Raw genomic sequence first — 25,258 nt, forward strand, 5'->3', positions numbered from 1 at the left:
CCCCCCTATTTTTATGAGGCTGCAGTTATCCTGCCATTCACTTTGCAGGATAACGCTTTCGTGTGTGTGTGTGTGTGTGTGTGTGTGTGTGTGTGTGTGTAAGCACAACTGTGCTTACACTGGAAATTCTATTTCCTTCTCATGCTATGGAATGCAATCAATCATTTTCAATCCTTTTCTTTCTTTGTAAGGCCCCGAGTTAAAGAACTCCTTCAGGCACCGTCACAAATACGTGACAGGGACGGGGAAGGTTTTGGTGTCCGTGGAGAGAAAGCTGCCATGCGGCAGGCTTCAGAATAGGCCGCCCTAACGAACTAATTTCTCTCCAAGTCTATGGGCTGAACTGTGTCCCCCAAAATTCACGTGGTGAAGCCCTAACCCCCAGCACCTCTGAATGTGACTTTATTTGGACATAGGGCCTTTAAACAGAGGATTAAGTTAAAACGAGGCCATTGGGGTGGGCCTTCATCCAATCTGACTAGTGTCTTTTTATGAAAGGGAAATTCAGACGTGGCTAGACACAGAGAAGGCCGTGTGAAGACACAGGGGGGAGCCTCAGGAGAAACCAACTATGCCAGCACTGTCATCTTGGACTTCCGGCCTCCAGAACCATAAAAAAAGAAATTTCTGTTGTTTAAGCCACTCTGTCTGTGGCATTTTGTCACGGCAGCCCTAGCATACTGAACGCTGGGTGTGCTCCACTTCATATTTGCACGCTGGAGGTGGCGCCGTCAGTGGGAGGGAAGTCGCCCAGGGGCCGCGACGAGCCTGTGATTCTCAACCTTGAAGCAGGAAGGCAGATGGAACCCCCTGCCCTGCAATCCCTTTAGCATCTTGGCCATTCAGGTAAGCCTGGGTTTCCCATGAGTCATTGCGGCGGGAAAACAGGAGGCTTGGAGTTGAGGGGGTTCTGAAGACAGCCTCTGCCCTCCTCTTCACACTGCACGCCTCACCTGCAGAGAAGGTGCACACCTCAGCGTTGTTGTTGGCATTGTCACCCATCCAGAGTGACGTCCCTCATCCCTGCACATTCTGAGCCTCCTTGGAACCAAGGGTGGTGTGTCTGAAGGACGACTGACCAGCGTTCGTGGTAGAGTCTAAGGTCATGGTTCTCAGACTTGAGCATGCCACAGAATCACCTGGAGGGATTGTTAAACTCGTCACAACACAGATTGCTGGGCCCCCACCTCCAGAGTTTCTGATCAACAGTCCTGGGCTGGGGCCTGAGACTCTGCATTTCTAACAAATTCCCAGGTGATGCTGGTGCTCCTGTCTCAAGGTCCATATTTCAAGAACCATTCATCTAGGGCACTGGAACCAAAGGAAACAGATTGTTCTCATTTCTCTGGCTCCAGCTCTGACCACCTTTTCTCACCACAGCATATGGGACAGATGTGTATGTGTGAGTGGTGGTACTTGTGTTTTAAACCAGACCTCGGTTGAGGTAGGTGATATTTTAGAGGGTATCAGAAAAGGGTGCTTTGTTCTGATTAAATTTTTCACCAAATGAAGCTGCTGAGGAGGCCAGCTCTATCCAGGAAGAAGAAATTCTAAAAAATTCCATTTAGCTTCTCTTTGATGTAAATGAGCAACAAACATTTAAATTTTATTATTTTTTTTTCTTATTCTTTATTTATGAGTAGGGATCTAAAAAGCCCTGAAGGGAAGAAAAGTGTGTATCTTCTACAGTGATCTGTAAGCTAATGATGATAATTAAATTTATATTGAGTTTCTATTCCTCAAATTAGAAGCATTGAATTTATATTGAGCCACAAAGACAAGGAAAGAGCTAGTGTAGTCCAACCCTATTACAGTCAAATTGAAGGAACTGTTCACAGTATTTTGTTCTGTAAGAGTTTATTATATCAGTTTTTATTTGAGTGATCAATTGTGACTTGGAAGAATTTTGTGTGTGTGTGAAAATTCTCAATATATTATTAGAGTCTTTGTTATGAGAAAAAGTGGTATCAATTTTTTCAAAAATCCTTGTAAATGGGGTGTTGAATGTACTTACCATGTACTTGTCCTCCTGACATTGAATACCAAGGGCAGAGTGAGAAAGAGGAAGATGCCCATTAAACTCTGCCTCCTTGGATTAGTTTAAGGCATTTTCATTATAAGCACAATAGCCAACTCTGCAGCTAACAAGTAAAAACAAAACAAAACAGAAACTAAGGGAAGGGGAATTAAAATAACTCTGTTAGATCTAACAACAAAAAATCAGACTTAACATTGCAGAAACAAGGGCAGTTCCAGGGACTTTGGTGACAAGGTTTGGGGTGACCTACTCTTCGGAGCATTGCTGTTGACACAACCTCAAGGGCTCCTGGTCTCTGGTTCTCCCCTTTCCACCTTTTATGAGAACTCTGTGGGAAAGAAAATCTGACTGGCCAAGCTGGGGTCCGGCGTCTACCCTTAGGCCAGGTGTGGACACGGGAGGCTCATGACTCGGGGGGTTTGCCTGGGGGGAAAATGCCTGAATCGTAGATCTGCAGCCCCCTCAAGTGCCGTTGACTGTGCTCCTTTGTCCCTTTACTCCCCAAGCCTCCCTGATAATCCTGGATGAGTTAGACATTCCCTTCCACTTCATCCCCTCTTAGGGTGCTGTCCTAGGGCCAGATTCAGAGCTGGTGTTTGCCCCTATTCAGTCATAAGCCCCAGCCCTAGTGGGCAAGTATTCATAGGAAGGCCTCTGACTTCATTAGTTCATACCGAGGAGTGAATAACTGATAGCCCTTTGCTTACTATATGTTTTATTTTTTAAAAATTATGATAAAATATATGTAACATAATATTGACCTTGTTAACTATTTTTAAATGTACAGTTTTGGGGCATTAAGTACATTCACATAGTTGTACAATGACCACGATCATCCGTCTTCAGGACTTTTTAATCTTCTCCAACTGAAACTCTGTACCCCATTAAATAACTCTCCATTTCCTGCTCCTCTCAGCCACCGGTAACCTCTAATCTACTTTCTGTCCCCATAAATTTGCCTAATCTTATTTACCTCCTATAAGTGGAATCACGCAGCATTTGTCCTTCAGTGAGTGGCTTATTTCACTCAGCACAGTGTCTTTAAGGTTCATCCATGTTGTAGTTTGTGTCAGAATGTCCTTCCTTTTTTTAAGGCTAATACTCCACTATAGGCGCATACCACATTTTGTGTATCCACTCATTCATTCATCTGGGTATGCTTGGCTTACTTCTAACTTTTGGCTATTGTGAATAATCCTGCTATGAACATGAGTGTATGCTTAATGTGTTTTTCAGTTGTGTCATGTGGATAAGTCAAAAAATAATCAAAAAGCAGATAATTTCTTGCCACTGCCCTCTAAAATGTTCTTGAAAAATGTGGACTTCTTCTTCTAGTTATGATTACTACTAGAAAAGGCAACAAAACTCCCTCTGTCCTAAGATAAGAAGAGGTTAAAAAAATAGTTTGGTATAAATCCTAAAAATCCAGTATTTAGATGGTTTGAAGTAAAGACTATCTTCCCTGTCACAAATTAATACTGTGTTGCTCTTATACAATTGGAATTTTGTTCTTAGAATTCCCTCCCACATATGCCTTCAGGCTAGAGTAGCCTAAAGACCAGTTTTTAGAAAGTGGAAATGAAGCATCTACAACCTCTCCTGGAAGCTCGTCAAAGATGCGGTGACAGTCAGATGTAGAGGGGCCAGCAGGTCAGGTTGGCCCTTGACTTCCTCCACCCCACATCCAGGTCTTCTTCCTAACTGCTGGCCCTGTTGTCCTGCAGTGGCCACAGGTGGCTGGTGGCAGATCCACAGAGGTAGTGACTAGAGGCACAGCTTCCCACAGATGTCCCCAGCACCCTTCCCATCTCGGTCCCGTTTTGGCAGCTGGACATGCTTGGCTTTTCAGATGAACTGGTTGGCAACTCCTCTCTGATCCCCAGTAATATACAATGTTCAATGGCAAAACAGTCGCTTAAATGATCACTTGTGATCACTTGTAATCCATTGCCTCTAGCAGATAAGGCTTTAGGTGATCAAGTAACAGCTGCTGTAAATCATGTTAGTGGCACTAAGGAGTATAATGATGTGGATTGGCTGCTTCTAAGCATGCTAGAGAATTTAGAGAAAGAAACTGAGCTCAAGGCTTAACATTTCCAGCTTTAAGGGCTATTATTGTTCTTAAAGAAACCCCATCTCCTTTAACTGTAGGATCAGGGATTTTAAAAACCAAACTCAAAGTCTAAGCTTGCAGGTGGCTGGAGTACAATGCAAATTGAATTTAGAACTTTGCATGGTCTCTATGCTAGGTTATTCATTGAGAAGTAACAAAACCTTGAACCTTCAGTTGGGGAAATATGGTCAAATTCCAATGAGGCTGGAGCCTTTGGAAGCAACACTGTATTCTTAGAGGGATTATATAAATCAGTGTCACCATCAAGTTGCAGGGGTTCCTACCTGTTGAACATTTCTGTTCAACTTCCCTAAATGGGCTCTGCAGGAAATAGGCAGATTTGGGAATATGGTAGGATTATTATAAACTTAACCAGGTAGTAATTCTAATTTCGGATGATGTTACAGACAGATTTTGTTGCTGGAGCTAACCAACACATCCCCTGACATCTGATATATAGCTATTGACTAGCAAATGCTTTTTTCTCTATGCCTTTTAGCAAAGATCATCAAAAGCAATTTGCTTTCAACTGACAGGGCTAACAACATACTATCACACCTATGTAATGTTCCTATGACCAGTTGACTGAGTAAGAAAAAACTCAGGCTGTTCTGAACAATACACTTGTACCACTCAAAGGCGAACAAGAGCAAAAAAAGAATAAAAGAATAAAAGAAAGAAAAATCTATGTGCAGTGGTGCATGCCTGTATGCCTGTAGTTCCAGCTACTTGGAAGGCAGAGACAGGAGGATTACTAAAGCCCAGAAGTTCAAGGCTATAGTGCCCTATGATTGCACCTGTGAAAAGCCTCTGCATTCCAGCCTGGGCAACATAGTGGGACCCTGTCTCCTTAAAAAGAAATTGAACAGGAGCAGCAATATGTCCCATTCTAAGATGGTCTGAAAGAACACTGCTGAGGGGAAATCCTCTTTGGGGCAGAACTTCAAGCTGTGCACCTGGTTGTTTGCATAGGAGGGTTTTAATCAAGTGGACAAGATGACCCCTTTTGTAAATTTCAGTCATCTCTTTCCCCAGCCACCCCTCTTAACACAGCCATACCCTTTTTCCCAGTGGGCTCATGAACAAAGTGATCAGCGGAGACAACAATAAGCCCCCAGCACGGTGGCAGGTTGATTGCACTGGACCTCTGCCATCATGGGAGGGGGCAGTGTTTTATTCTCACTGGAATACACCTACTTTGGATATGGATTTGCCTTCCGTGCCTGAAATACTTCTTCCAAAATCACCATCTGTGGACTTTCAGGAAGCCTTTTTCACCATAATGGTGTTCCACATAGTTTTGATTCTACCTATAAAACTAATTTTACAGCAAGTGTGGCTTACAAATGGGCTCATGTACACAAAATTCACCAGTTTTAGTCATCTAAAGAGCTGGCCTGATAGAATGATGGAATAGTGTACACCAGCTGTGTGGCAACACTTTGCAGGCTGGGGTAATATTCTCCAGAATGTCTTGTGATCTGAGTCAGCATTCAGTTCGTGTTGATGTTTCTCCCATAACTATTATTCATGTGTCCAGTAATCAAGGGGTAGAAATGGGAGTGAATCCTCTCACTGTTATACCTAATGATGTACTAGTGAAAGTTTTGCTTCTGATAGCTACAACTTCGGGCTTTTCTAATCTAAAGATCTTAGTTCCCAAGAGAGGGATGCTTCCACCAAGGGACACAGTGTTGGTTTCATTTAACCAGAAGCTGAGATTGCCATCTGGCCTCTTGGGACTATTCATGCCAGTGACTCTACAGGCAAAGAAAGGCGTAATTGTACTAGCTGATGTGACTAATTCTGAAGATCAAGGGGAAATTGGTTTGCTGCTACACAATGAGAGTGAGGAGGTTATCAGGAATGCAGGAGATCCTGATGGTGCCTGTTAGAATTACCATGTCCTATAATGAAATGTACAACAACCCGACGTAGGTAGGATGGCTCCTGGTACAGACCCACAGGAATAAAGTTGTGGGTCACCCACCAGAAAAGGAATCACAACCAGCCAATGTGCATGCTAGAGGTGAAGGGACATGAAATATGACAACTTCTTTTTCTTTCCTTTTTTCCCACTTCAGCTCTTCTGTTGTCTAACTTATGATAGATTAATAGTGGTTCATTTTATTTTATCTCAATAGTTACTCTACAAGATAGCAGAGGGTTGGGTGTGACTGAGCTACAAGAGAAATAAGCATCACTGAAAGAAGAGTAAACCGAATTCGTATCCTGTATCATGGAGAATGTTGCTATGTTTTCAGGTGTATGCGAGATATAGTCGTATCATGTTAGGTAGAAGCATGACATTGCTTATATCCTTGTTAAGAAATTAAATATGGCTAAACAGGTGCATAATGGATGCCAAGTTAACAACAGATGGACTCTGGTGTTATTTTAACCATATCAACCTTGTTAGGCTGGACCTATTTTCTCAGAATATATTGCCCTGTATGCTTCTTAGTTAGAGTTGGCCAAAAGACTGATTTGTAGAAGGCAGGAGCAGAGCAGTAGTTGTTTTCCTAGGAAGGCCATTGGGTTGATGAGACTTGAGCAGATGCAGAGGTGTGGCCCGTGGTGAGAAGTGTGGCTGGCATTAGCACTTCTGGTTCAGGAAAATTGGCAGTGAATCTTGTAACAGGCTTTGTTCACATCACCAGGATGGGAGGCTAGCTACAGAAAAGAATTCAGAGAGAATACAGAATGAACTTATGATATTGATAAGAATAATGGTGATAGAAAGAAAAGTTTATTATCCAGATTGCTTCACATTTTGGCAGGGGGAGAGGGTGGCAGGGAAGGGCATTCTTTTTGTGGAAAAACTATCTAGTACGGGGAAACAGGGCATTTATTTTTACTTTGAGAAGCGCATACATGGACTCAGCAGTAGGGGGAGCAAGATGCAGGGAAATCTAAAATTTTTGAACAAACACTGAACATAAATAAAAAAAGGAGAAGACATCTGAGTCATCTAGGGATAAAGCATGAGAAAGTGATTTGACACAAAGTAGTCTAAAAATAGGGGTTTGATGTATTTTAAATACTGACCCATCAATTTAAAATGGCTTTGATTTTGGTCACTAGAGCTCTATAGCATTTCAGCACACAGTAAGAAAATCGGGCAATGATCGGTATAAGTGTTCAATAAGGATAAAGCAGTATAGATTGTTTTTAACCTAAATTAACTAATTTGTCCTTTGACGGTGGTAAAATTCCCACCACGTTTATGTCAATGTGACCTAGTCTTGAACCCTTTATTGTGGCCTAAAGAAAACCAAAATTAAAGAGAAAATTAATGATGCCATTTAAATGAAATTCCCTAGGCATAATATAGTGTGATAAGATAAAATTTGTATCACTGTAGAGCTATGTTTTGCTCATTTTGTCAACAAGGATTTTATTGTGCTTTGAAATTGAAGATGAACTTCATATACTGGTTCTGTAAAGAATAAACTAGAGAAAGTCTAGCTCCATTCAGGTATATAACATCTACAAATGAATGCTTATGGTGTCACACTTTGAGAAGTCTTTGAGCACTCTCCATAGCAAATTCTCCCTTTAAAAGAACTCTAATGGCATCAGAACAAACATAAGCTCTTTCAAAATTATTTTGACCATCTCTGAATTTTCTAATTAGAGTCTAGGAAAAAAAATTCTGTATATTCCAACTGAAGAACTTAGTTGCATAATGATTTCTATTTTATTTTAATTTGATGATGCAAATGTCTTTTATATCAACCCCAATCTCTGTAAAATTGACATTTGTTTGGTTCACTTCACTTCCAGTGTTTCTTCTAGTCTCATTAAGCCCACATGGCAAGGCCCAGAGCTCCAAAATACTCCAGTCTTCACTTGGACTCATAATAATGATTGTGGTAGGAACAATGAGAATAGAAACTACTTGACATGAAAACCAAAATATAAAAACTGACCGAGGAATTCATCATATAGTCCTATGTATGCTCTTTGCTAGTATAAATAAGATCAAGTTCATGCCTAAGGCTGGGCTATAACAGATTCTATGACATAGAAATTATGTTTGGAATTTATTGATTTTTCTTAAGACTGCAGCCCATACCATGAGAACTATGGCATGCATGGCTTCTCAAGTCCTGTTATCTGCTTAAAGTAAGGGTTTCTTACTATACTATGTGATTTATTCTCAAAAGTATTTTGTTCATAGACCTCAAAATAAAGCAGTAAGTTGCAAAGATGATTTATGTTTTAATAGCTCATTTATTGATGTGTGCACGTATACACACACACATACACACACACACAAATCACGCCTCTTGGGTCTCCTTCAGTTCTCCTTGCAACTCAGAATCCCAGGCATGGTTCCACTAATATTTCTGTCATCCATCCTAGTTTTTATTTCAAAAGGCTGATTCCCAAATCTGCAATTCCAGGCCGAGACTTGAAAACAAATCTTAGGTGGTCCTATCAGTATTAGACATTACGGTAAAAATGTTCTGGACTTCAGTGAATGCGGTGGCTCATTTTCTTAGTAATCTCCCTCTTCTTCTGCGTTTAAGAGTATAAAGGAGTATGTATAAATCAAAAGATACAATGGCTGGATTATTCATCCTGAGACCCAACCTAATACCATATTGCTCTCTTTCTTCCATGAATTAAATGTTCTGAAAGATGTTGGGCAAAAGAGAAAGACTTAAAGGTAGAGATCCTCCTTGCCGTTGAAGTTGCTCTTTCTAATCTGTGTAAATGAAATCACAGAAGAGTGAGGCAGGACTGTGACACTTCTGGAATCTCATCATTTTCAATGGATAAAAAAGGCTTTGCATCCAACCCTCAGCTCTAGGGCTATAATCCGAAAGAACCTTTCAGAACTGGAATTTACAATTTCATTCCAAATGACCGTGGGAGCATGTCTAAATAATTATACATTTCCACCATTGTGTAAACCAGTTTAATTAAGATTTTTCAGGCATGTCACATTTATACAATCACTAAATAATTTTCTAAAATTATGTTGCTTTAGAAGTTGCCACACATCCACTTGAATTATTTTTGCTCATGGCCCTAATTGTGTCTAAGTTTTCCTTTTTATATCCCTTTATTTATTTTTGTACTATGATTTGGTGCTTCCACTGAAGGTGAGTCATACTCACAGGCTAGCCAGATGCTATGTTCAATTTGTTTGTACGTGTTATGTTTAATTGCCATTGACTTAATGAGAGCTGGCATTTGTCTTCCAAGCAGGTAACGCATTATTAAATGTCCTTTTCATTCACTTTATAATAAAAGAAATCTTGGAAAGCATTCACCACTATCTCTCTGACTTAGTCAGAATATACCATATAAACAAAAGAGTTTCTAGTGTCCAACATCCATGGGATTTGAGGAACAAGAAAGTTACAAACATGCACTTTAATTGTGTTTTGGCTTTTCTGCAGCACATGTTTCAAGAAGATATCAGTCAATTTATTTTCTATTTGAGAAAATATAAAAAACTGGGGAGCAAACAATTACTATTTTATTAGTAAAGTACTCAAATTACTTTTCGGTCTCCTTGAAGCCTATTATTATTATTACTATTATTATTAATGCATTCATTTTTTTCTAAACTAATAATCCCAAGCAAGACTAATAAATCAAGAAATGTTCTCAAGCATGAAGCTAAAATAAAATTAGGAATACAAATGGAAGAGATTGCACAATCAAATGAGCAAGCACTCAAGTCGTATTCAGTGTTCTAAACACATCGAATCATGTGGTTACATAAGCAGTAGGATTAGCATTTAGGTCACCAAATTAGTCTTTTGAAATTTCTTGCTCTTTATCAAGAATTCTATTTGCCTGACATCATTTGCCATGCCATATTAACCAGAGCACTTTATCTACCAGTATTTCCAAATATTAAACTTCTTACTAATACATGTATTTCTATGAAAGAATTATTAGTGGCTCTGACAATAAAACTGCAATTGATAATATCTATTGAATCTTACCTGTAATAGAAAGTGCTTTTACAAAATTCTCACTCATGGATTAGAAAAAAGAATAAACACATTTTACATTTTTTTTACTTGACTGTGTTCATGCACTAAAAAGATTTTGGAAAAAATCAAATAGTTATATGTGGAATTCAAACAAACAAAATTATACTATTTTTCTTACTTTAATAGAATATATGTATTGAAAAACAGATTTTTTTTTTTGCCTATATCTTTTTGTTTGCAGATTTGTAGGTAAACAAAGTATTAAGCCGCATTTATACTGCATTATTCTGGCCAAATCTGTTTTCAGTAACTATCTCAAAATGACTGGCTGTTTAGAAATCAAAAAGCATAGTGTTTTTGGTTTCGGTCCTCAAAGAATACTCAACCACATTTGCAACAGGGTGTCTGAGCCTTAAATAATCTTTTCGCTTGCTATGAACACATATGTGTGGAAAAATAGGAATAGAATGTTTGTTATTAACAAAAATAAATTATTTTTGTTTTCTCAGAATATAATGTTGCAACTTGATGTAGAAATGTATAGAGATACATCCAGTTATCATGTCTAAATTCCGAAAAAGGCCTGTGGCCTGTGGCATAACCCCCGAATTTACACTGTCTCCAGTCATCACAGTACATGAAGCGACACAATATCCACCATGCTGGGAAGGATACAAACAGCGTTGCCAAGTGACAGATTCTCCTCCCAGTATCATCTCATTACACACACATCTAGAGAAATAATTTCCAAAATGTGAAATTTGAAATTAAATGATAATTTTAAAGCAAAAATTTTAGTTCAGCAAAAATCATTGTTGCTTATAAAGATAGCTTAGGTCCAATAAAAATATGGTTTGTTAGTGCCGTGTACTGATACTTCTCAGTTAAGAAGTCCTGCTAGTAAAGGTCAGTTATACATGGGGAATAATTGAATATCTACTAGTAGGGAATATATATTTTGAGTATCTTAATGCCAAAATCATCTTTATCTTAATTTCAAATACCCCTCTACTTATAAAGGAGAATCTCTTTTTATTTATAGATAAGATACAGGGACATACAGTTTTGTTTTTGTTTTCAAAATAAACACCTCTCTGTCTGCTCATATGGAAATACTAGAGAAAAGTCAAATACAAGTTGCCTTATGAAAATCTACCATGTTAAATTATGTTTTGCCTCTTGCAATTGCTCATGCTGGTCCTCCTGGCTAACATACCTTTGCCACCTTTTGTATCTATCTGACATTTTCTTCATTTTTCCAGACTCAGCTGAAAGATCCACATCGTAACTGTCCTATAATACTTACATTGTATTGAAATGATTGGTTATGTGCCTGTCTCAAAAACAATACTACTGCAAGACCTTGTAGTTGGAAATTACGTCTTACTCATATTTTTATCCTTTCCACCTAACACAATGCCTACCTGACTCATGATAGGTGGTTTATATCTTGAATTTATCTGAAAACAATTTGTGTAATTTACCAAAAGGGTTGAGCCACAGCTACTTACTCCTACAGGTAAAATTTCTTTCTTTTAGGTTGTATCTATGCAAAATAGAGTGATAAGGTAATCACATAAAACAGAGCAACAGCAAAGTCATTTTCTGACCTCGTTTGCTTCAATTGACCTAATTATATCAGTCACTAATAACTTTCGGGTTTTCTTCCTTTGAAAGTACATAGTTTAAAGATACTTGAATTTCTCAACTTAAAAGCAATTGTTTATATATTTGCCCATAAATTTGTTTTCAATTATTGGACATTATTAGATGTTTAGCATTTATTAGTATCAAATGATTCATTTCAAGAATACGACGTTTTGTGGAATTTCCTTAATATTGAAAAATATACAAATTAATGTCTAGCCATGCATCTGGTGAGAGAATATATTCTAAGGAATAAAAGCCACTGCAATTTTTCTTTTTAAGACATTGTCCGGCCAAGTGTGGTGGCTCACGTCTGTAATCCCAGCACTTTAGGAGGGTATTGTTGGAGGCCAGGAGTTTGAGTCCAGCCTGGGCAATAGTGAAATCTCATTTCTACAAAAAATGTAAAAAAAAAAAAATTAGCCAGGTGTAGTAGCACACACCTGTAGTCCCAACTACTCGGGATGGTTTGAGCTCAGGAGTTGGAGGCTGCAGTGAGCTATGAGGAGGCCACTGCACTGTGGCCTGGGCAACAGAGCAAGACTCTGTCTCAAAAAAAAAGAAAAGAAAAGAAAAGAAAAAAAGAAAGGAAATCTACAAAGAAGAATAATCAGGTACTTGTTTATGAAACAAAAAACTTTCCTAGCTACTCTAGTCTAACTTTATCGTTTTTTCTCTCTTTGAAGGATTTTTTTTCTTCACCCCTGTTTTCTTCCTTTGTTATTGACACTCTGCCTTCTGGCCCTTAGTGGGGTTTGGTCACAATGTGAGATCAGAAGCACAGGTGAGATCAGAGACAGATACATGCTTTGTGACACTCAAAGTGAATCTGCATAATCTGTTTTAGTCTTTTGACCTCAATATGTTATCTCAGTAATGAATCGGCCATTGTTTGTTTGTCACACCCAGCCACATCATAGCTGGGATTATTGAAGGCATAAGAGTTGGGAGCCTATTCCAAGTGGAACAACAGTATCTTTCCAGGTGGCAGAAACCCTAAAGTCCCTCTGGTTCTGGGGTGAAGGCTAAATCCTCAGGACGGCTGGCATTTGTAACTCCTCCTGTGGTTCAAGCCCGTGTGGGCCCCGCACTAGCCCAGGGTTTTCTGACTCACAGACAAACAGATGGCACACAGAAAATGAGTAGCTCATCAGGTCTTTGGAGAGTGGCGGGTAGTTGTTTGACTAAAGTTGGACTCCCCAACCTCTGGTGGCTGAATAGAAAAAATACATCATTTTCATATCCATTTAAAGAAACTCATTCCTTTTTGAAGAAAAGGCCTCAAAGATGACTTCCCTGAAAAGAAAAAGAAAATCTTAGAATGCTTTTCAGAGTTAGTCATTCAAAAACTTAGTCTTTGTTAGCTGTACTCCCCCCCCCCCCCAAAATTAAAATAGAACAATAGTCTGGGTCTATATTAAATAAGTTCCATAAACATTGATCCTATTCTTTATTTGTTATGAATGAGAAAAATATCAACCTTAAACTGCAACCCTTAATATAAGAAGGTCATATTTGTAAATTACCTGACTGTGAAATATATTTTTTTTATCTTGGCAAAACTACTATTCTAATTAAAATACAAATTCATATACTTAGTTTGTACTAATTTGATGTGTTGGAAGGTTTTTAAAAGTTCTCTAGCTAAAAAAAAAAAAAAAAAAAAAATCAAAACTGCTGCTTTAAAGGGAACCCAAAATGAGTAAAGAGAAAACCAGTAGAAAAACTTTTGTCTAGACAATTTAAATAAATCAATAAAGCACCTGATCTTTACTTTGGGACTTTCTAACAGACAGAGGCTGGGACCTCAGGGACTTGCCTGGCCTTTCTAGTTCGATGAGCCTCAATAAATGGAAATGGAAAAATTGTGGCTCAATACAGCCAACTAAGCCAGTCTGGGCATTCCTGACTGTTATGTGATGCTTTTACCACGGGACCAGGAGGAGCATATATCTAGCTCTTGTTAGTTCTTTGTTCTAGTAAGTCCTCATTTTTCAAGGTCTATTTTTTTTTTATTTTTGATATACCTAAATTACAAAGACTTCAGTATAATAAGTTTATGGTTGTCCCTAACAACTGAGCAGTAAATTTAGCCTATTAATTACTTTTCTGCATTGCGCCTTAGTAAGAGTACTTAACATTTACTGAATTTTTGTGTGTCAGGAATTGTTATAAGTCCTTTAAGTATATTAGTTTATTTAGTTCTCATTTAAATAATTCATTCTATGAGTCAAATGCTATTTATTATCTCCATTTAATAGATGTGAAAACCCTGCTCTAAGGTTATGTAACTGCTCCAAGTCACACTTTGAGTCACCATGCTATGTTGCCTTACACTTCAGGTTTTTAATCTAAAATTATTCTGTTAATAAGAAGGAAGGCCATCTAAAAATTGTTTGGCAATTGATTCTATTTTAAATTAAATAAAACTAACAGACCTTTTTATACACCAATGCCATGCCCATTAGTTCATTTAATCTTCGCTCCAGTCCTGTGAGGTAGGTACATTATGATTCCTATTGGGTGGAAAAGGACATTGAGACACAGAAACGCTAAGTGGCTTGCCTGTGGTCACCCAGCTGGTACATGATAGAAATCCAGGGGGAAAATCAATCACACCAATTGTTGCGATTATTTTAACACTGGGGTCCTGCCATTGCTCTTTGCCTCTGACCAAATCATACATCTATCTAAATCTCAGCAACATCATTTATAAGTAAAAGGTGGAGGGATTCCATAATCTATAAGGTCCCTTCAAATACTCCTATTTATTGGGTACAAAAACCCTCACAAAGTCACTTAGAAAAAACTTATTTATTACAGTCCAAAATTTACAAACTTCAGCTTTTTATTTGATTGTGCATCCTAACATTTCTCCGTATTTCTCTAAAAAATGGTTCTGGAAAAGCATCTAGGGGGAAGCTAAGAAGGTAGAAAGTATTTCGATTGTCCCCAGAAATGCCAATTTCAGCTTGGCATCTGCCAACAGAACCACCTAATCCTCAAAGCTCTGTACAATTTCTGGCTCCACCACAACCAGCAGTGTAACCCTGGGCAAGGACTCAACCATTCTGACTTCAGCTTCTTTCTCTGCAAAATGGAGATGATAATAATATTACTTCTACAGAGTTGCTGTCAGGGTGAATTGAGATAACATGTATTAAAACTCATGCTCAGCCCACAGCAAGAAATGAGTAAAAACCAGCATTGTCATTGCAGAGCATTCTGCTCCTATGAAAGTTAAGATTGTGAATTACTATACTCATGATTTCAGAGGATTTTTTTGAAGTCTGAGAAAATCCCAGGCTCCTCACAAGATTTGGAAAATTGAGCTCATCCTTTTTCATCTTCAGAAAAAAATATATAAATTGTTCAATGGTTAAGATAGATGCAACTTGATACTGAACTAAGTTAGTTTGCTGAAATTATTTAATTTCAGAGGGCCTGTGTCTATGAGATCAACATGAGCTAGAAGTTTTTATTTAATCTGATTAATACAACTAGGCAATCAGTATCAAGTCTAATCAGTTAGTTAGAGTGAATTTTCTAAGTTTTAAATAAATATTATTTTACCCACACCTCTTTAGGTGAACTAGAGGTAGTGGCTTTATTATTTGCTAAATGTCATACAGTGTACTTTCTGAGGACTGCAAACAGCATTTTAGAACACCAGAACCTGTTTTTCCTTTTAAATAACAAACTTTCTCAGTATATAAATTATCCCAATATGCAAGGTAATAGGAAAGAAAACCTAGGGAAATTTAGAGTTTGTTTTGGAAGAGTGATGAAGCAATTGGGACTGCTGAAATTTAACACTACCTGGAGGTCTCATTACACTGGCTTGTCCCTCACTAGTGGTGACTCCCATTTTTGCTATATAGAAAGGCCCAATATATTTATTAATCCACAGCCTTAAAGTGACTTATTAGCTTAATGCAGATTCAATCTGGGAATAAATTATATCCTTTGAATTTATTATAGAACGTTACACTAAGGATAGTTTATGAAGTATATTCATTTTTTGCCAAGTTACGTGCACAAATATGATATGATTACATCCAGGAAAAAATCACCACTCCTAAGTAAAACTTTTAGAGCTGAGGGAGATCATAGAGATTGTATCATCCACCAGAGGCCAGGAGAGATTTAGTGATTTGTCTAAGGTTATGCAGATATTAAGTGGATATCTCAAATTTCAGCCTATACTTTCTTGAGCTTAAATCAAGGGAAGGCCCATTCTTCTACAGTATGCATTCAGACAACATATTATAATGGTAATAATAATTTCAATAACCACCTTTACAGACCAGATGATGGAGACTCGGTTTTGTGACTTGTACAAGGCTACACAGGTAACAATACCAAGAGCTGAGGTCCAGTCTCAGTCCTGAATCTACACACTGTCCATAGGACCAGCTGCTTCACCCATGGGGACAAACATGACCACATCTTGTCTACTGTTCTTGAAAATTAACTAATTAATTCTTAATAACATCAATTGTAAACAATCTGTCAAATTATTAAAACATTACCTTTTTGCCTATGTAGGCCATGGATTCAAGATCATGAACTTAAAATCAAAATCAAATAGTGAAATCTGAGAGGAGGAGAAAGGACTATTAAGCCTGATGCTGTGTAAATTAATACTTGGAGGTAAACTAGAAGTATTGAAAGTGACTATTTATCTAATGTTTCATTCTATTTGAAAGAGAAACTCCCAAATGTTAAATACTACCCTACATTTTAAGTTAAAAATTTACTGTAGATGGATTGAGTGATGATGGCACTGAGTACTTTGGGGAAGATAACCACAGTCTTAGTAGCAGTGTCACAGCAGAATATTTTAGATGTACCAGATGAACTAGCTACAAAGCAAATTGAGGCCATATTGTGTTTAACTGTTTGGAAACTTCTTTTATTAAAAAAGATTTTAAATATTAATGCTACTTTCAATACAGGTGTGATAACACTCAATAAAGCACGGTGTACTTAATATTGTGAACTTAGAAATTATAACAGTCCATCTGGCTCCTGTCCTCTCCGCTCTGCACAACATACCCTAGTCGCAAAATGCACATGCCCTTTTAAAAAATAAAGAGGCCTTTGGACAGTTGGGTGAGCAGAGTAGGGTAGGGCGAGGAAAGTGCTCTTTCCTGAATTACTCATGCTTTTGGCTTTGACTTCATTGAGCAAGATCAATTCTAAGAGAACTGCGACAAACTCTTCTATGCTCCGCAAAGGGAGGGAGAAAAAAGCTTGTCATTCGCAAGCAGCTATGGACAAAACCAGCGGCAGAGTACACGGGTCAGGGAAACTAGGGATTAAAACAAAAAAAGCTGGAGTAAAGTGCACAGTTACTGTCAAAAATATATTATTTTCATCCTAAGAAAAGTAAGAGAATTTTATCTAATGAACTAGGTTGCTGACCTTTTAATACATTTGGTTTTCATGGAACATACAATCACCATCGGACATAAAAAGACTAGTTTGCTTTTTAAAAAAAATTGCTTGGAGTTATATCTACAGGAATCTTGCGAACGCAATTCAAGGATAACATTCTGCAGCTCTTTGGATATTGAATGATGTCCTCGGATCAGTCCACAAAGGAAAGAGGGACCTGTTATTGCACTGATTCAAGTGGGCGCTTTTCCCATTTCCTCTCCTTTCCCTCCTCTTTCCCTCTTTCCCTAAGTGCCAGTGCTTTCCAGTTCTCCTTCTTCTACCCCTGCGGCGTGAGACCGGGAAATCATGAAAAGTTTCTCCTTGTTTGTAAACTGCCTCTGCAACGGCCGAGGCGGCCCAGCCCTGGGTGTCTCTTGGCCGGCGCCCTCCGGGGGGCTCTGCTCCGGCCCCGGGGCGGCGGCGGCCGCACAGCCTTGCCTTTGACTGGCCACTGCGTCCACGACCGACTCCGACGAGGTGCCGGCCTCCCGCAGAGGGGTGTAGCCCTTATTGCTAACGGATGGGTCATCCGACTGGGAACTCCCAGAGTCCCGCCTGGCAGGGGGCGAGTCCTCCGGCTGCAGGGGAGGCGAGGGGGAGGCGGCCTTGGCCAGAAGGCTGGAGTCCAGGTCCTCGCTGCCCGGGGAGGGTGGAGGCTCGGGGGACGACGGCGCCCGGTAGTCCGGGAGCCCGCTGGTGCTGCGGCGCCGCAACGCCGCGTACCGGCCGGTCCTGGGCGGGCAGCCGCCCTGCCCCCTGGCGGTGCGCGCCGCCACCGCGCCCTCGGCCTCCTCCGGCTCGCTGTGCGCCCAGCGCGCGCCGCCCTCGGCGCCGCGGAGGCTGGTCAGGCTCAGGTCCAGCTCGCCCCGCGGGATCTCCCGGGAGCCGCGCTCCCCGGGAGGCCTCTGCCAGCTGCAGCTCGCGCCCTCTGCGTCCCCGTCCCGGTCGCGGTCCCCTTGCAGGGGCAGCAGCGCGAAGGCGCTCAGCGAGGAGCCCACGAGGGAGCTGGCGGTGCTCTGGCGCCCCCAGCTCTCGGGTGGGCTGCAGGGCGCCGGGCTGCTGCTACCGCTGGCGGCCGCGGTGGCGGTGGCGGCCACGGCGGCAGCAGCCGCGGCCCGGCGACGGCCGGCCCCACCCGAGCGCTCGCGATAGATGCTGTACACGGCCTCGACCAGGCTCGGGGGCTCCCGCGGGCAGCGCGGGGACGAGGCCAGGTCGGGCGGGGACGAGGCGCCCCTCGCCCCGCCGCCGGCCAGCGCCGCAGGGTGGGGCCACGAGCCCTTGGCCAGCAGCGCCGCCGCTCCGAAGGCGTCCCCAGCGCCGCAGCAGCTCCCGGGCTGCAGCTCCAGGCCCCGCGACTGCACGTAGCTGAGGAAGCCGTTCAGCGGCGTGGCCCCGGAGGGGCCCGAGGCCGACGAGGAGGTGGCTGCGGCCGCGGCCGCGGCTGCGGCGGCCGCCAGGTCCTTGGCGCGGAGGCTGTGCACGTCGATGACGGTGGAGTAGAGGTCGCGCAGGTTGATGATCTTGGTCTTCTTGTCCCGGTTCTCGTGGAGCACCGCGTTGGCGCAGATGAAGAGGAAGATGCCGATGCCCATGATGAGGGGCCCAAAGACCTTGAGCTTGTCAGAGTGCAGGTAGCCGGAGAAGACGCGGAAGAAGAAACCCACCGACGCGGGGGAGGAGGACGGCGCGGCCGGCCGCGCCGCGGGCGTGCCCCTGGGCGAGCCCGCGGAACTGGAGTTGACCCCGGCCGCAGTCCCCGAGTGGCTCCTGGACCGGTTTTTGCTGCCGCTGTTGCCGCTACTGGCCGTGTTTGGGACGCGCTGGCCGCTGCCCGCGGGCGGCAGCTGCTTGCCCCCCTCCTTACTGGCCCCGTTGGCCTTGGGCCAGTAGCCCACCACCGCCATGGCTATGCCCACCAGCAGCACCAGGATCCCGCAAAGGGCGATGAGCCCCGAGATGGAGCACAGCTTCAGCTTGCCCTTCACCACCACCACGTCGTTCTTGCGCCTCTTCTTAGCTTTCCGCTTGCGCTTGGGGATCTGGCTGGGGGGGCGGAGAGGATCCTGCTTTCTGGCGGAAATCCTCAGCAGGCCACCGGTGGCGATCATGGCGAACTCGTGGAGCGCGGGACCAGCCTCTGGGGTGGAGGCCTGTGCAGGGGGGGCGCCAACTGCCCACTAACTGCTCCGCCACCTCTTCCTGCTGCAAAGCAGAGGGAGACAGTCAGAGGGTGTGGGCTGGGCTGCAGCAGCATCCCAGGCGCCGCAATTGCCCTGCTCCCCGATCCCCCTCCATGTGAGCCCCCTCCGTGTGTGCCCCCACCCCAGGGCCTTTGCCCACTAGCCCAAGGCTGGGCTGGGGTAGATATTAGGGAAGGGAAACGTTGTTGCAATAACTGACAGGTGGTGGGTGAAAAAACAAACTGAGAGAATCTCTTCTCCCCCCTCCCCAGCCCATCCCTCCACACACTCCCAGCACTGTTCATTTCAAACCCTCCTGCTTGGCGGTCAATGGAGTTCTAATCATTAATTAAAAACTACATGTGGGGTCGAGGACTCCAAAAGTAGTGGTTGAGGACTTTCCTGGCAAGAGCCTTCCCCTTAGTCCTGCTGGAATCAGATTCCTCAAGGGAGCTGCCACAGGCGTTTCAGGACTCTAAGCTGAGGAATCTGTCAATGCCCAAAGTCTCTAGAACAGTCAGGAAAGTTACTATTGTATAAAGACAAAGGAATTCATTTCACTGGATGAAAATTAAAGGTCAGAATATTGGTAGGCAGATGGTTTATTTACTTCAGATAATTAATAGAAAGTTCCTTTTGGGGAAAACATTAGAGATATTGCAATACTCTGACAATAAATCCCTTGACAAAACTGTCCCCCACCTATCCTTGTCCCTACAGCTGAAAGCAAGCAGATCCCTCTCACAGCCTTCTCTGCATCTCCACTCTGCAACATCTGGACAGCTTCTTGGGGTGGAATATTTAGTTTTAGGTAACTGGTTATGTAACAGCTCTTCCTTCTGGCCTTCTCTCCTCCCTTGGAGGAACTCCCTTAAAGGTATCCTGTGCTAGATTTCATCAGGGAATTTGAGAAGTCTCCTGGATTCTCCAAGAGAAAGATCTTTTTTTCATGTGGGAAAATTACAATCTTAAAAAAAACAACACTCTGCCATAATAGCTTTCTGACCCCTTATTAATGTGCCAAGAGCACTCTACAGAATCCCAGTATTCAAATGAGTAGGCAATTAACTAGGTAAAGCCCTCTACATAATAATGATGATTTGTAGAATGACATTTCTCAGAACCAAAGCTCTTTTCTTCATCCTTTTCTCATGAGGTCATTTTTAGGAAGGGAAGGTAGAAATAGTCAATAGACTATCCTTAGGAAGTTTATTTAGTTGTTTGTAATAAAGCCTGGGTAGGTAGATTCACAGCTGCGTATTTGTGGTTATCCAGCAGCTTCTACAAATTTCAGTCCTGCTGTATCCCTGGAGTAAAACATTTTCTGTTCCATTGGTTGTGTGCCCTCCTATAACAGAGATGCTGAAATTAAGGGCATTGTATGAACTGAAAGACTTAGATACAACTCACAAGCCTTTTGGTATTTTTTTCCTTTATAAGATAATTCATATTTTAGAATAAATTACCCTTTGAAAATGTGAGACAACTTAGGTAGAATTTTGCTTTTAATTGGTGCTTGGGCAAAAAGCTGCTTCCTTCCATTACATCGATATAAGGCAGGATCTTTTCTCCATCAGTGGGAATGCAAATGGTAATAAGCTCTTTACTATGTTTGCAAATCAATATCTCTTTGGAACTTAGGTTTCAGTAAAGAGAAACACTAGGTAGGTCAGAGAGGGGTCAGTATAGACTACATCTATAAACCTTTTAAATTTTGTTATAAGAAGGAGCTGCACCACTAAGTACAGATTATTTTTTTAAAGCTTACTATCCATCCATAGCCCCCCAAAATAAACACATTTATTATGTAGATGTAACATAGAGACTGTTATTTTAGGTGATCCCTGGACTCCAGCATCCTAAGTAATCTGGAGACCTGTGGTTATCTTAAGAAGGCTTTAAGGACCAGACATTTTAGAAGAAAATCCATACTCAGTTGGCAGGGTGGTTCTCCCAGGAGAGAAGGGCTAGCATTTTCTTGGCCATTGGTCAGGGGCACCAAGGTGCTGGATGTCTTGGGGGGAGGAAGGCACCCTCTTGGATTTCTCCTTGGCAAAGCAGCTTTGGCTCCGGTAGAGTGTAAAGAAGGTTGGAATGGATTTCAACAATTGTTTACATAAGATCTTTAAAATCGGTTTAATAGCTAGTAATTAACTCCCTAGTTTATTCTTTCAACTCCATCCAAAGCTTTTCATGTATGCCATCTGACATGAAATACTAACAAAGGTCAGATGCCACAGAAGACCCACGTTTGAGGCTGTCCTTTGTACCCAATGAGAGAAAACAAACTTAGCAGTCGAGGTTGGCTGCCCTAGCAATTCACTGCCTGGTGCTGGTCTTACCCGTGGCTCGGGAATGGAGGATGGGGGAAACCAAGGAGGCATGTCTAAAAATACAACTGCTTCCAAGAGAGACATTCAAGTTCTCCGCTCATGATGGATGAAGCCCCACTCGCCGTCTGAGGCTCAGAGCCCACAGGCTGGGAGCGCTACGCTGCGCCCTGCCCCGGGCCAGGTCCCGACCCGGCCCTCAGTGGCGGGCAGCGGTCCCCTAGCCCTTCGTCTGGGTCTGCTCATTTATGCTGGAGTCACATGAGTGCAGCAGCTGGGAGTCCGCCTCGGAAACGAAGACAGGCAGGAGCGAAGTGAGGGCAATCCTGAACTCGCTTTTTCGGGCAGCTCACCCCGGGCAGCCGGCCCGCGAGAGCCTCTCCCGACACCAGCCCGGGAGGGCGCGGGGCTGGGGACGCAGCGCGGGGAGGGCGGCGCGGCCGGCACGCGGCACCGCTCAAGATGGCAGCGCTATAAGCAAACAATATCGCGCACTTACCCGGGGAGAGCGGGGCAGCTCGCGGCCGGCGGGCGGGCGCTCGGGCCACACAAAGGAACCATGGAGAAACTTTTTCAGCCCGAGCCGACGGCGGAGCGCAGGGACGGCGCCTCGGGGCCCTCCATCGGAGCGCGGCTCAGCAGCCCAGCGGGGGCGAGCGCCCGCCCCGGGCTCGCAGCCCCCTCCGGCGCTGTGGCGGGAGCCATTTCCAAGAGTTTCCGAGAAGTGTCAGGTCCTCCGCATCCTGCATCCCGCCCGCGAGCCTTCTCCCCGCCGGCGCGCCTCCCGCGGCGCTCCCGGGCGGGCCCTGCGGGCGCGGCGCCGGCCCTCGCGCCGCTTTTGTGTGGCTGCGGCGCGCGGGGCTCCGCCGGGTGGAGTTGAGCCCGCGGCGGCGGCTCGGGCGGCCGGACCCGCGGCTGTTGCTAAGAGACCGGAGCCATGACACAGGGAAATCGCTGCAGGATGGCAGTCGGTGCTCGGCCGGCGCGGCGACTCGGGGCGCCCTCGCCCCTCCCCCTCGCGGCGCCCCCCGCCGGCCTGCGCCGCGTCCCCCGCTGCGTCCCCGCGGCCGCCCGTCCCTTCGGAAGCGCCGCTGCCCCGAGCAGGGGAGGCGCGAGGGGAGGCGGAGGCGGCAGCCAGCGCGGGGCGCTCGGCCGCCGGGCCGACGGGGGGCGCGGGCGCGGAGGGCAGGGCGCGGGGCGCTGCGGCCTCGGCCCTTCCTCCCGGGGGCGCCCGGGGCCGCCGCCCGCCTGCTGCCTCCGCCGCCGGCAGCCTCCTCCGTTCTTCTCGCAACTACCTGTCTGAGCCGCGGGCCGGGCAGGGCCTGGGGGAAGGCCCGCCTCGCCGGGAGGGTCTCCCCATCCGCGCCCCAGGGGCGCCCCGGGGGAGCGAGGGCCGGGTGCCCCCGCGTCCTCCCTCCCTGCCCTCTTCTCGCGTCTCCTTTGTGGCTCTACTCTTCGACACGACGCTGCTAGGCTGTTCCCCCTCCCCCGGGGAGTTTGCGGTGTGGACGCCCGGCGAGCACAGTAAGTTGTCCCCCAGCGAACTCGGGCCGCGCGCAGTGGAGCCGCCCGCGCCGAGGGGCGCACCGCGGGACCGAGGAAGCCTCCGACCCTGTTTCCGCGCTCCGGCCGCGCTGGGCTTTGTGACCGGCCCGATCGCGCCAGGCGTGTCCCGGACGCGGGCGGCGGGGGCTCGGCAGCGCCCGGGCTCTCCTTGGGCAGCGCCGCCAACACCTCCCCGTGCGGGAACCGGCGAGCACTGAAAGGAAAACTGTAATTCTCCAGGAATCAGGGTTAGAATCAAAGAGGGGAGGTGGGGGTAGGGAGGATGTCCAAACTCCCTACGTCATTTTAAAAAAGAGCGAAGGGAAGAGGGGGAGAGAGATCCTGTTTTCCTAGCTCATCGCTGTCCTCTCAACTGTAAGGTAAAAATGACAGGGAAAAGAGAAATTCAAAGTGGAATTTCCCCAAGGAGTATTGGGAAAGTAAGAAGGATTTCAATTGTCTATTGAAATGAGCCAGCCAGGATCCAGGAAGAAAGGAACAGAAGAGCAGATGAAGCAAGTCTGTTTGAAATTTTGGATCCAGACAGAAATATTTTGGTGGTGGTGGTTGTGGGTGTTGTGTATTCTGAGTTTTGCTGTTTAGGGGTCCACAAAACCCACACGGGAGGGCTCCGCTGCCCACAGCTCCAGTTACAAGACTGTTCTCCACATACACAGAATGCACGTGTGTTTAAACCTAGAGCATATACTTTCCGAAAGGAACAATAAAGATACACCATTTGCAGGTTCAGTGACACAAATGTGGACAATGATCTATGAGGTGGGGATAGAGGCGGTGGGAGGTGGGAGGGGATGGAGGAGAAATGTTTCCTAAAAGGCAGCCCTGCACCTGCCTGTTTGAAAGGTGGCCTCTGTCACCCTTGTCAAGCAAATAGTGAATATGGATTATGATCAGAGTGTTCAGAGCCCATCTCCTTCCCCCTGTCTCTTCTTGCTCAGATTTGGAATATTAGAAAATGAACCACAATAAAGGGAAAGTTTTAAATCTCACATTGGATTGTTTCCTTTTAGAGAAATCACTGCAAGGGAGAAATAAGTAGGTCTATTTGTTGTTTTCTAAAGCCTTTGGCTCTGAACTTCCAGATCTCTTGAATCCCAACAGTAATCTGGTATTTCGTACAGTGATTGGACCTGCGGCCTCATTTCATTACACAGCTGGCTGCCAGGGGCCATGGGTGGCAACTCCTATCCTCTGTTTGTTGGGCTCTATAAACAGGAATAATAATTGCAGAACTTCATTAGGATTTTAGGTGGATTAAGCCATTAATAGTTTCAAGTTTCTGTGTAAATTATAGCCATCATTTGCACATTTAAAACTCATTTGAGGGATTTGGAGAAGAAAAGAATCCTTTTCTAGGCAAAGGGCCTTGGGACATAGCTAGTTTTTTCTTGCATTGATGATTGCAACAAAATTTATGGTTTATTATTCAAAGGCTTCCTTCCAAACTGAGCTCTTTGGCACTTTTAACTATTCCATTTAACCTGAGTATTATTACCACATTCAGTAATTTTCTCTGTTTTCAGCTCATAATATCAGAGGAAATCAAACAGATCACATCTGTTTCCAGTGGAGTCCTTTATCCTCTCTGCAATACAGTAACAATATATATTCCCAAGGGGTTTCAAGTTATGTAGAGTTGTTTTTAAAGGAACAATCATACTCTTGGCCCTTCTGGAATTATTTTCCTTCTGATTTCACTGGCCATTTCAATTTGGATGATTTCTGAGATGGTGGGACACCACTGTCACCCTGCTGAGGGCTGAAGGGCTAAGGCTACCTAATCATAATAATTCACTAGTGCCTCCAGATCTCAGCTCAGCACAGCATTCTCAACATGTAGCAGGGAGAGTAATGAAGGCCTTGGGAAAAAAGAGAACAGGAGAAAGATTAGCTTAGTTTAGTTGGATTAAATTCTGACCTGTAACCTTTCATTTGCTCTTTCTTAAAAAGAATCCTTATATAATTTATTCAGTTTCATA

General features: G+C 43.9%; 1 protein-coding gene and 1 long non-coding RNA gene across 2 annotated transcripts in view; one reads left to right on the forward strand and one right to left on the reverse strand.

Annotated features, from left to right (window-relative positions):
• Positions 1-16,646: 16,646 nt before the first annotated feature.
• On the reverse strand, positions 16,647-22,439 carry TMEM200C (transmembrane protein 200C). Its single transcript, XM_012746278.3, has 2 exons — positions 22,213-22,439; positions 16,647-19,405 (listed from the first exon to the last, which is right to left on the reverse strand). The coding sequence occupies exon 2, from the start codon at positions 19,309-19,311 to the stop codon at positions 17,446-17,448; it is 1,866 nt and encodes a 621-aa protein (XP_012601732.2). The 5' UTR covers positions 19,312-19,405; positions 22,213-22,439; the 3' UTR covers positions 16,647-17,445.
• Positions 22,440-22,876: 437 nt separating this feature from the next.
• Positions 22,877-25,258, forward strand: part of LOC105860945 (uncharacterized) — a 38,788-nt gene continuing 36,406 nt past the window's right edge. The window contains exon 1 of the long non-coding RNA XR_012912809.1: positions 22,877-23,237. This is a non-coding gene — a long non-coding RNA (uncharacterized LOC105860945). The remainder of the gene's footprint in view (positions 23,238-25,258) is intronic.

Source organism: Microcebus murinus, chromosome 17, assembly GCF_040939455.1.
Source record: "Microcebus murinus isolate Inina chromosome 17, M.murinus_Inina_mat1.0, whole genome shotgun sequence".
In the NCBI taxonomy this organism is placed as follows: Eukaryota; Metazoa; Chordata; class Mammalia; order Primates; family Cheirogaleidae; genus Microcebus; species Microcebus murinus.

Excerpts from the sequence above, each read along its gene's own strand:
- TMEM200C (XM_012746278.3), bottom strand. The coding sequence starts at position 19,311 with ATGATCGCCACCGGTGGCCTGCTGAGGATTTCCGCCAGAAAGCAGGAT.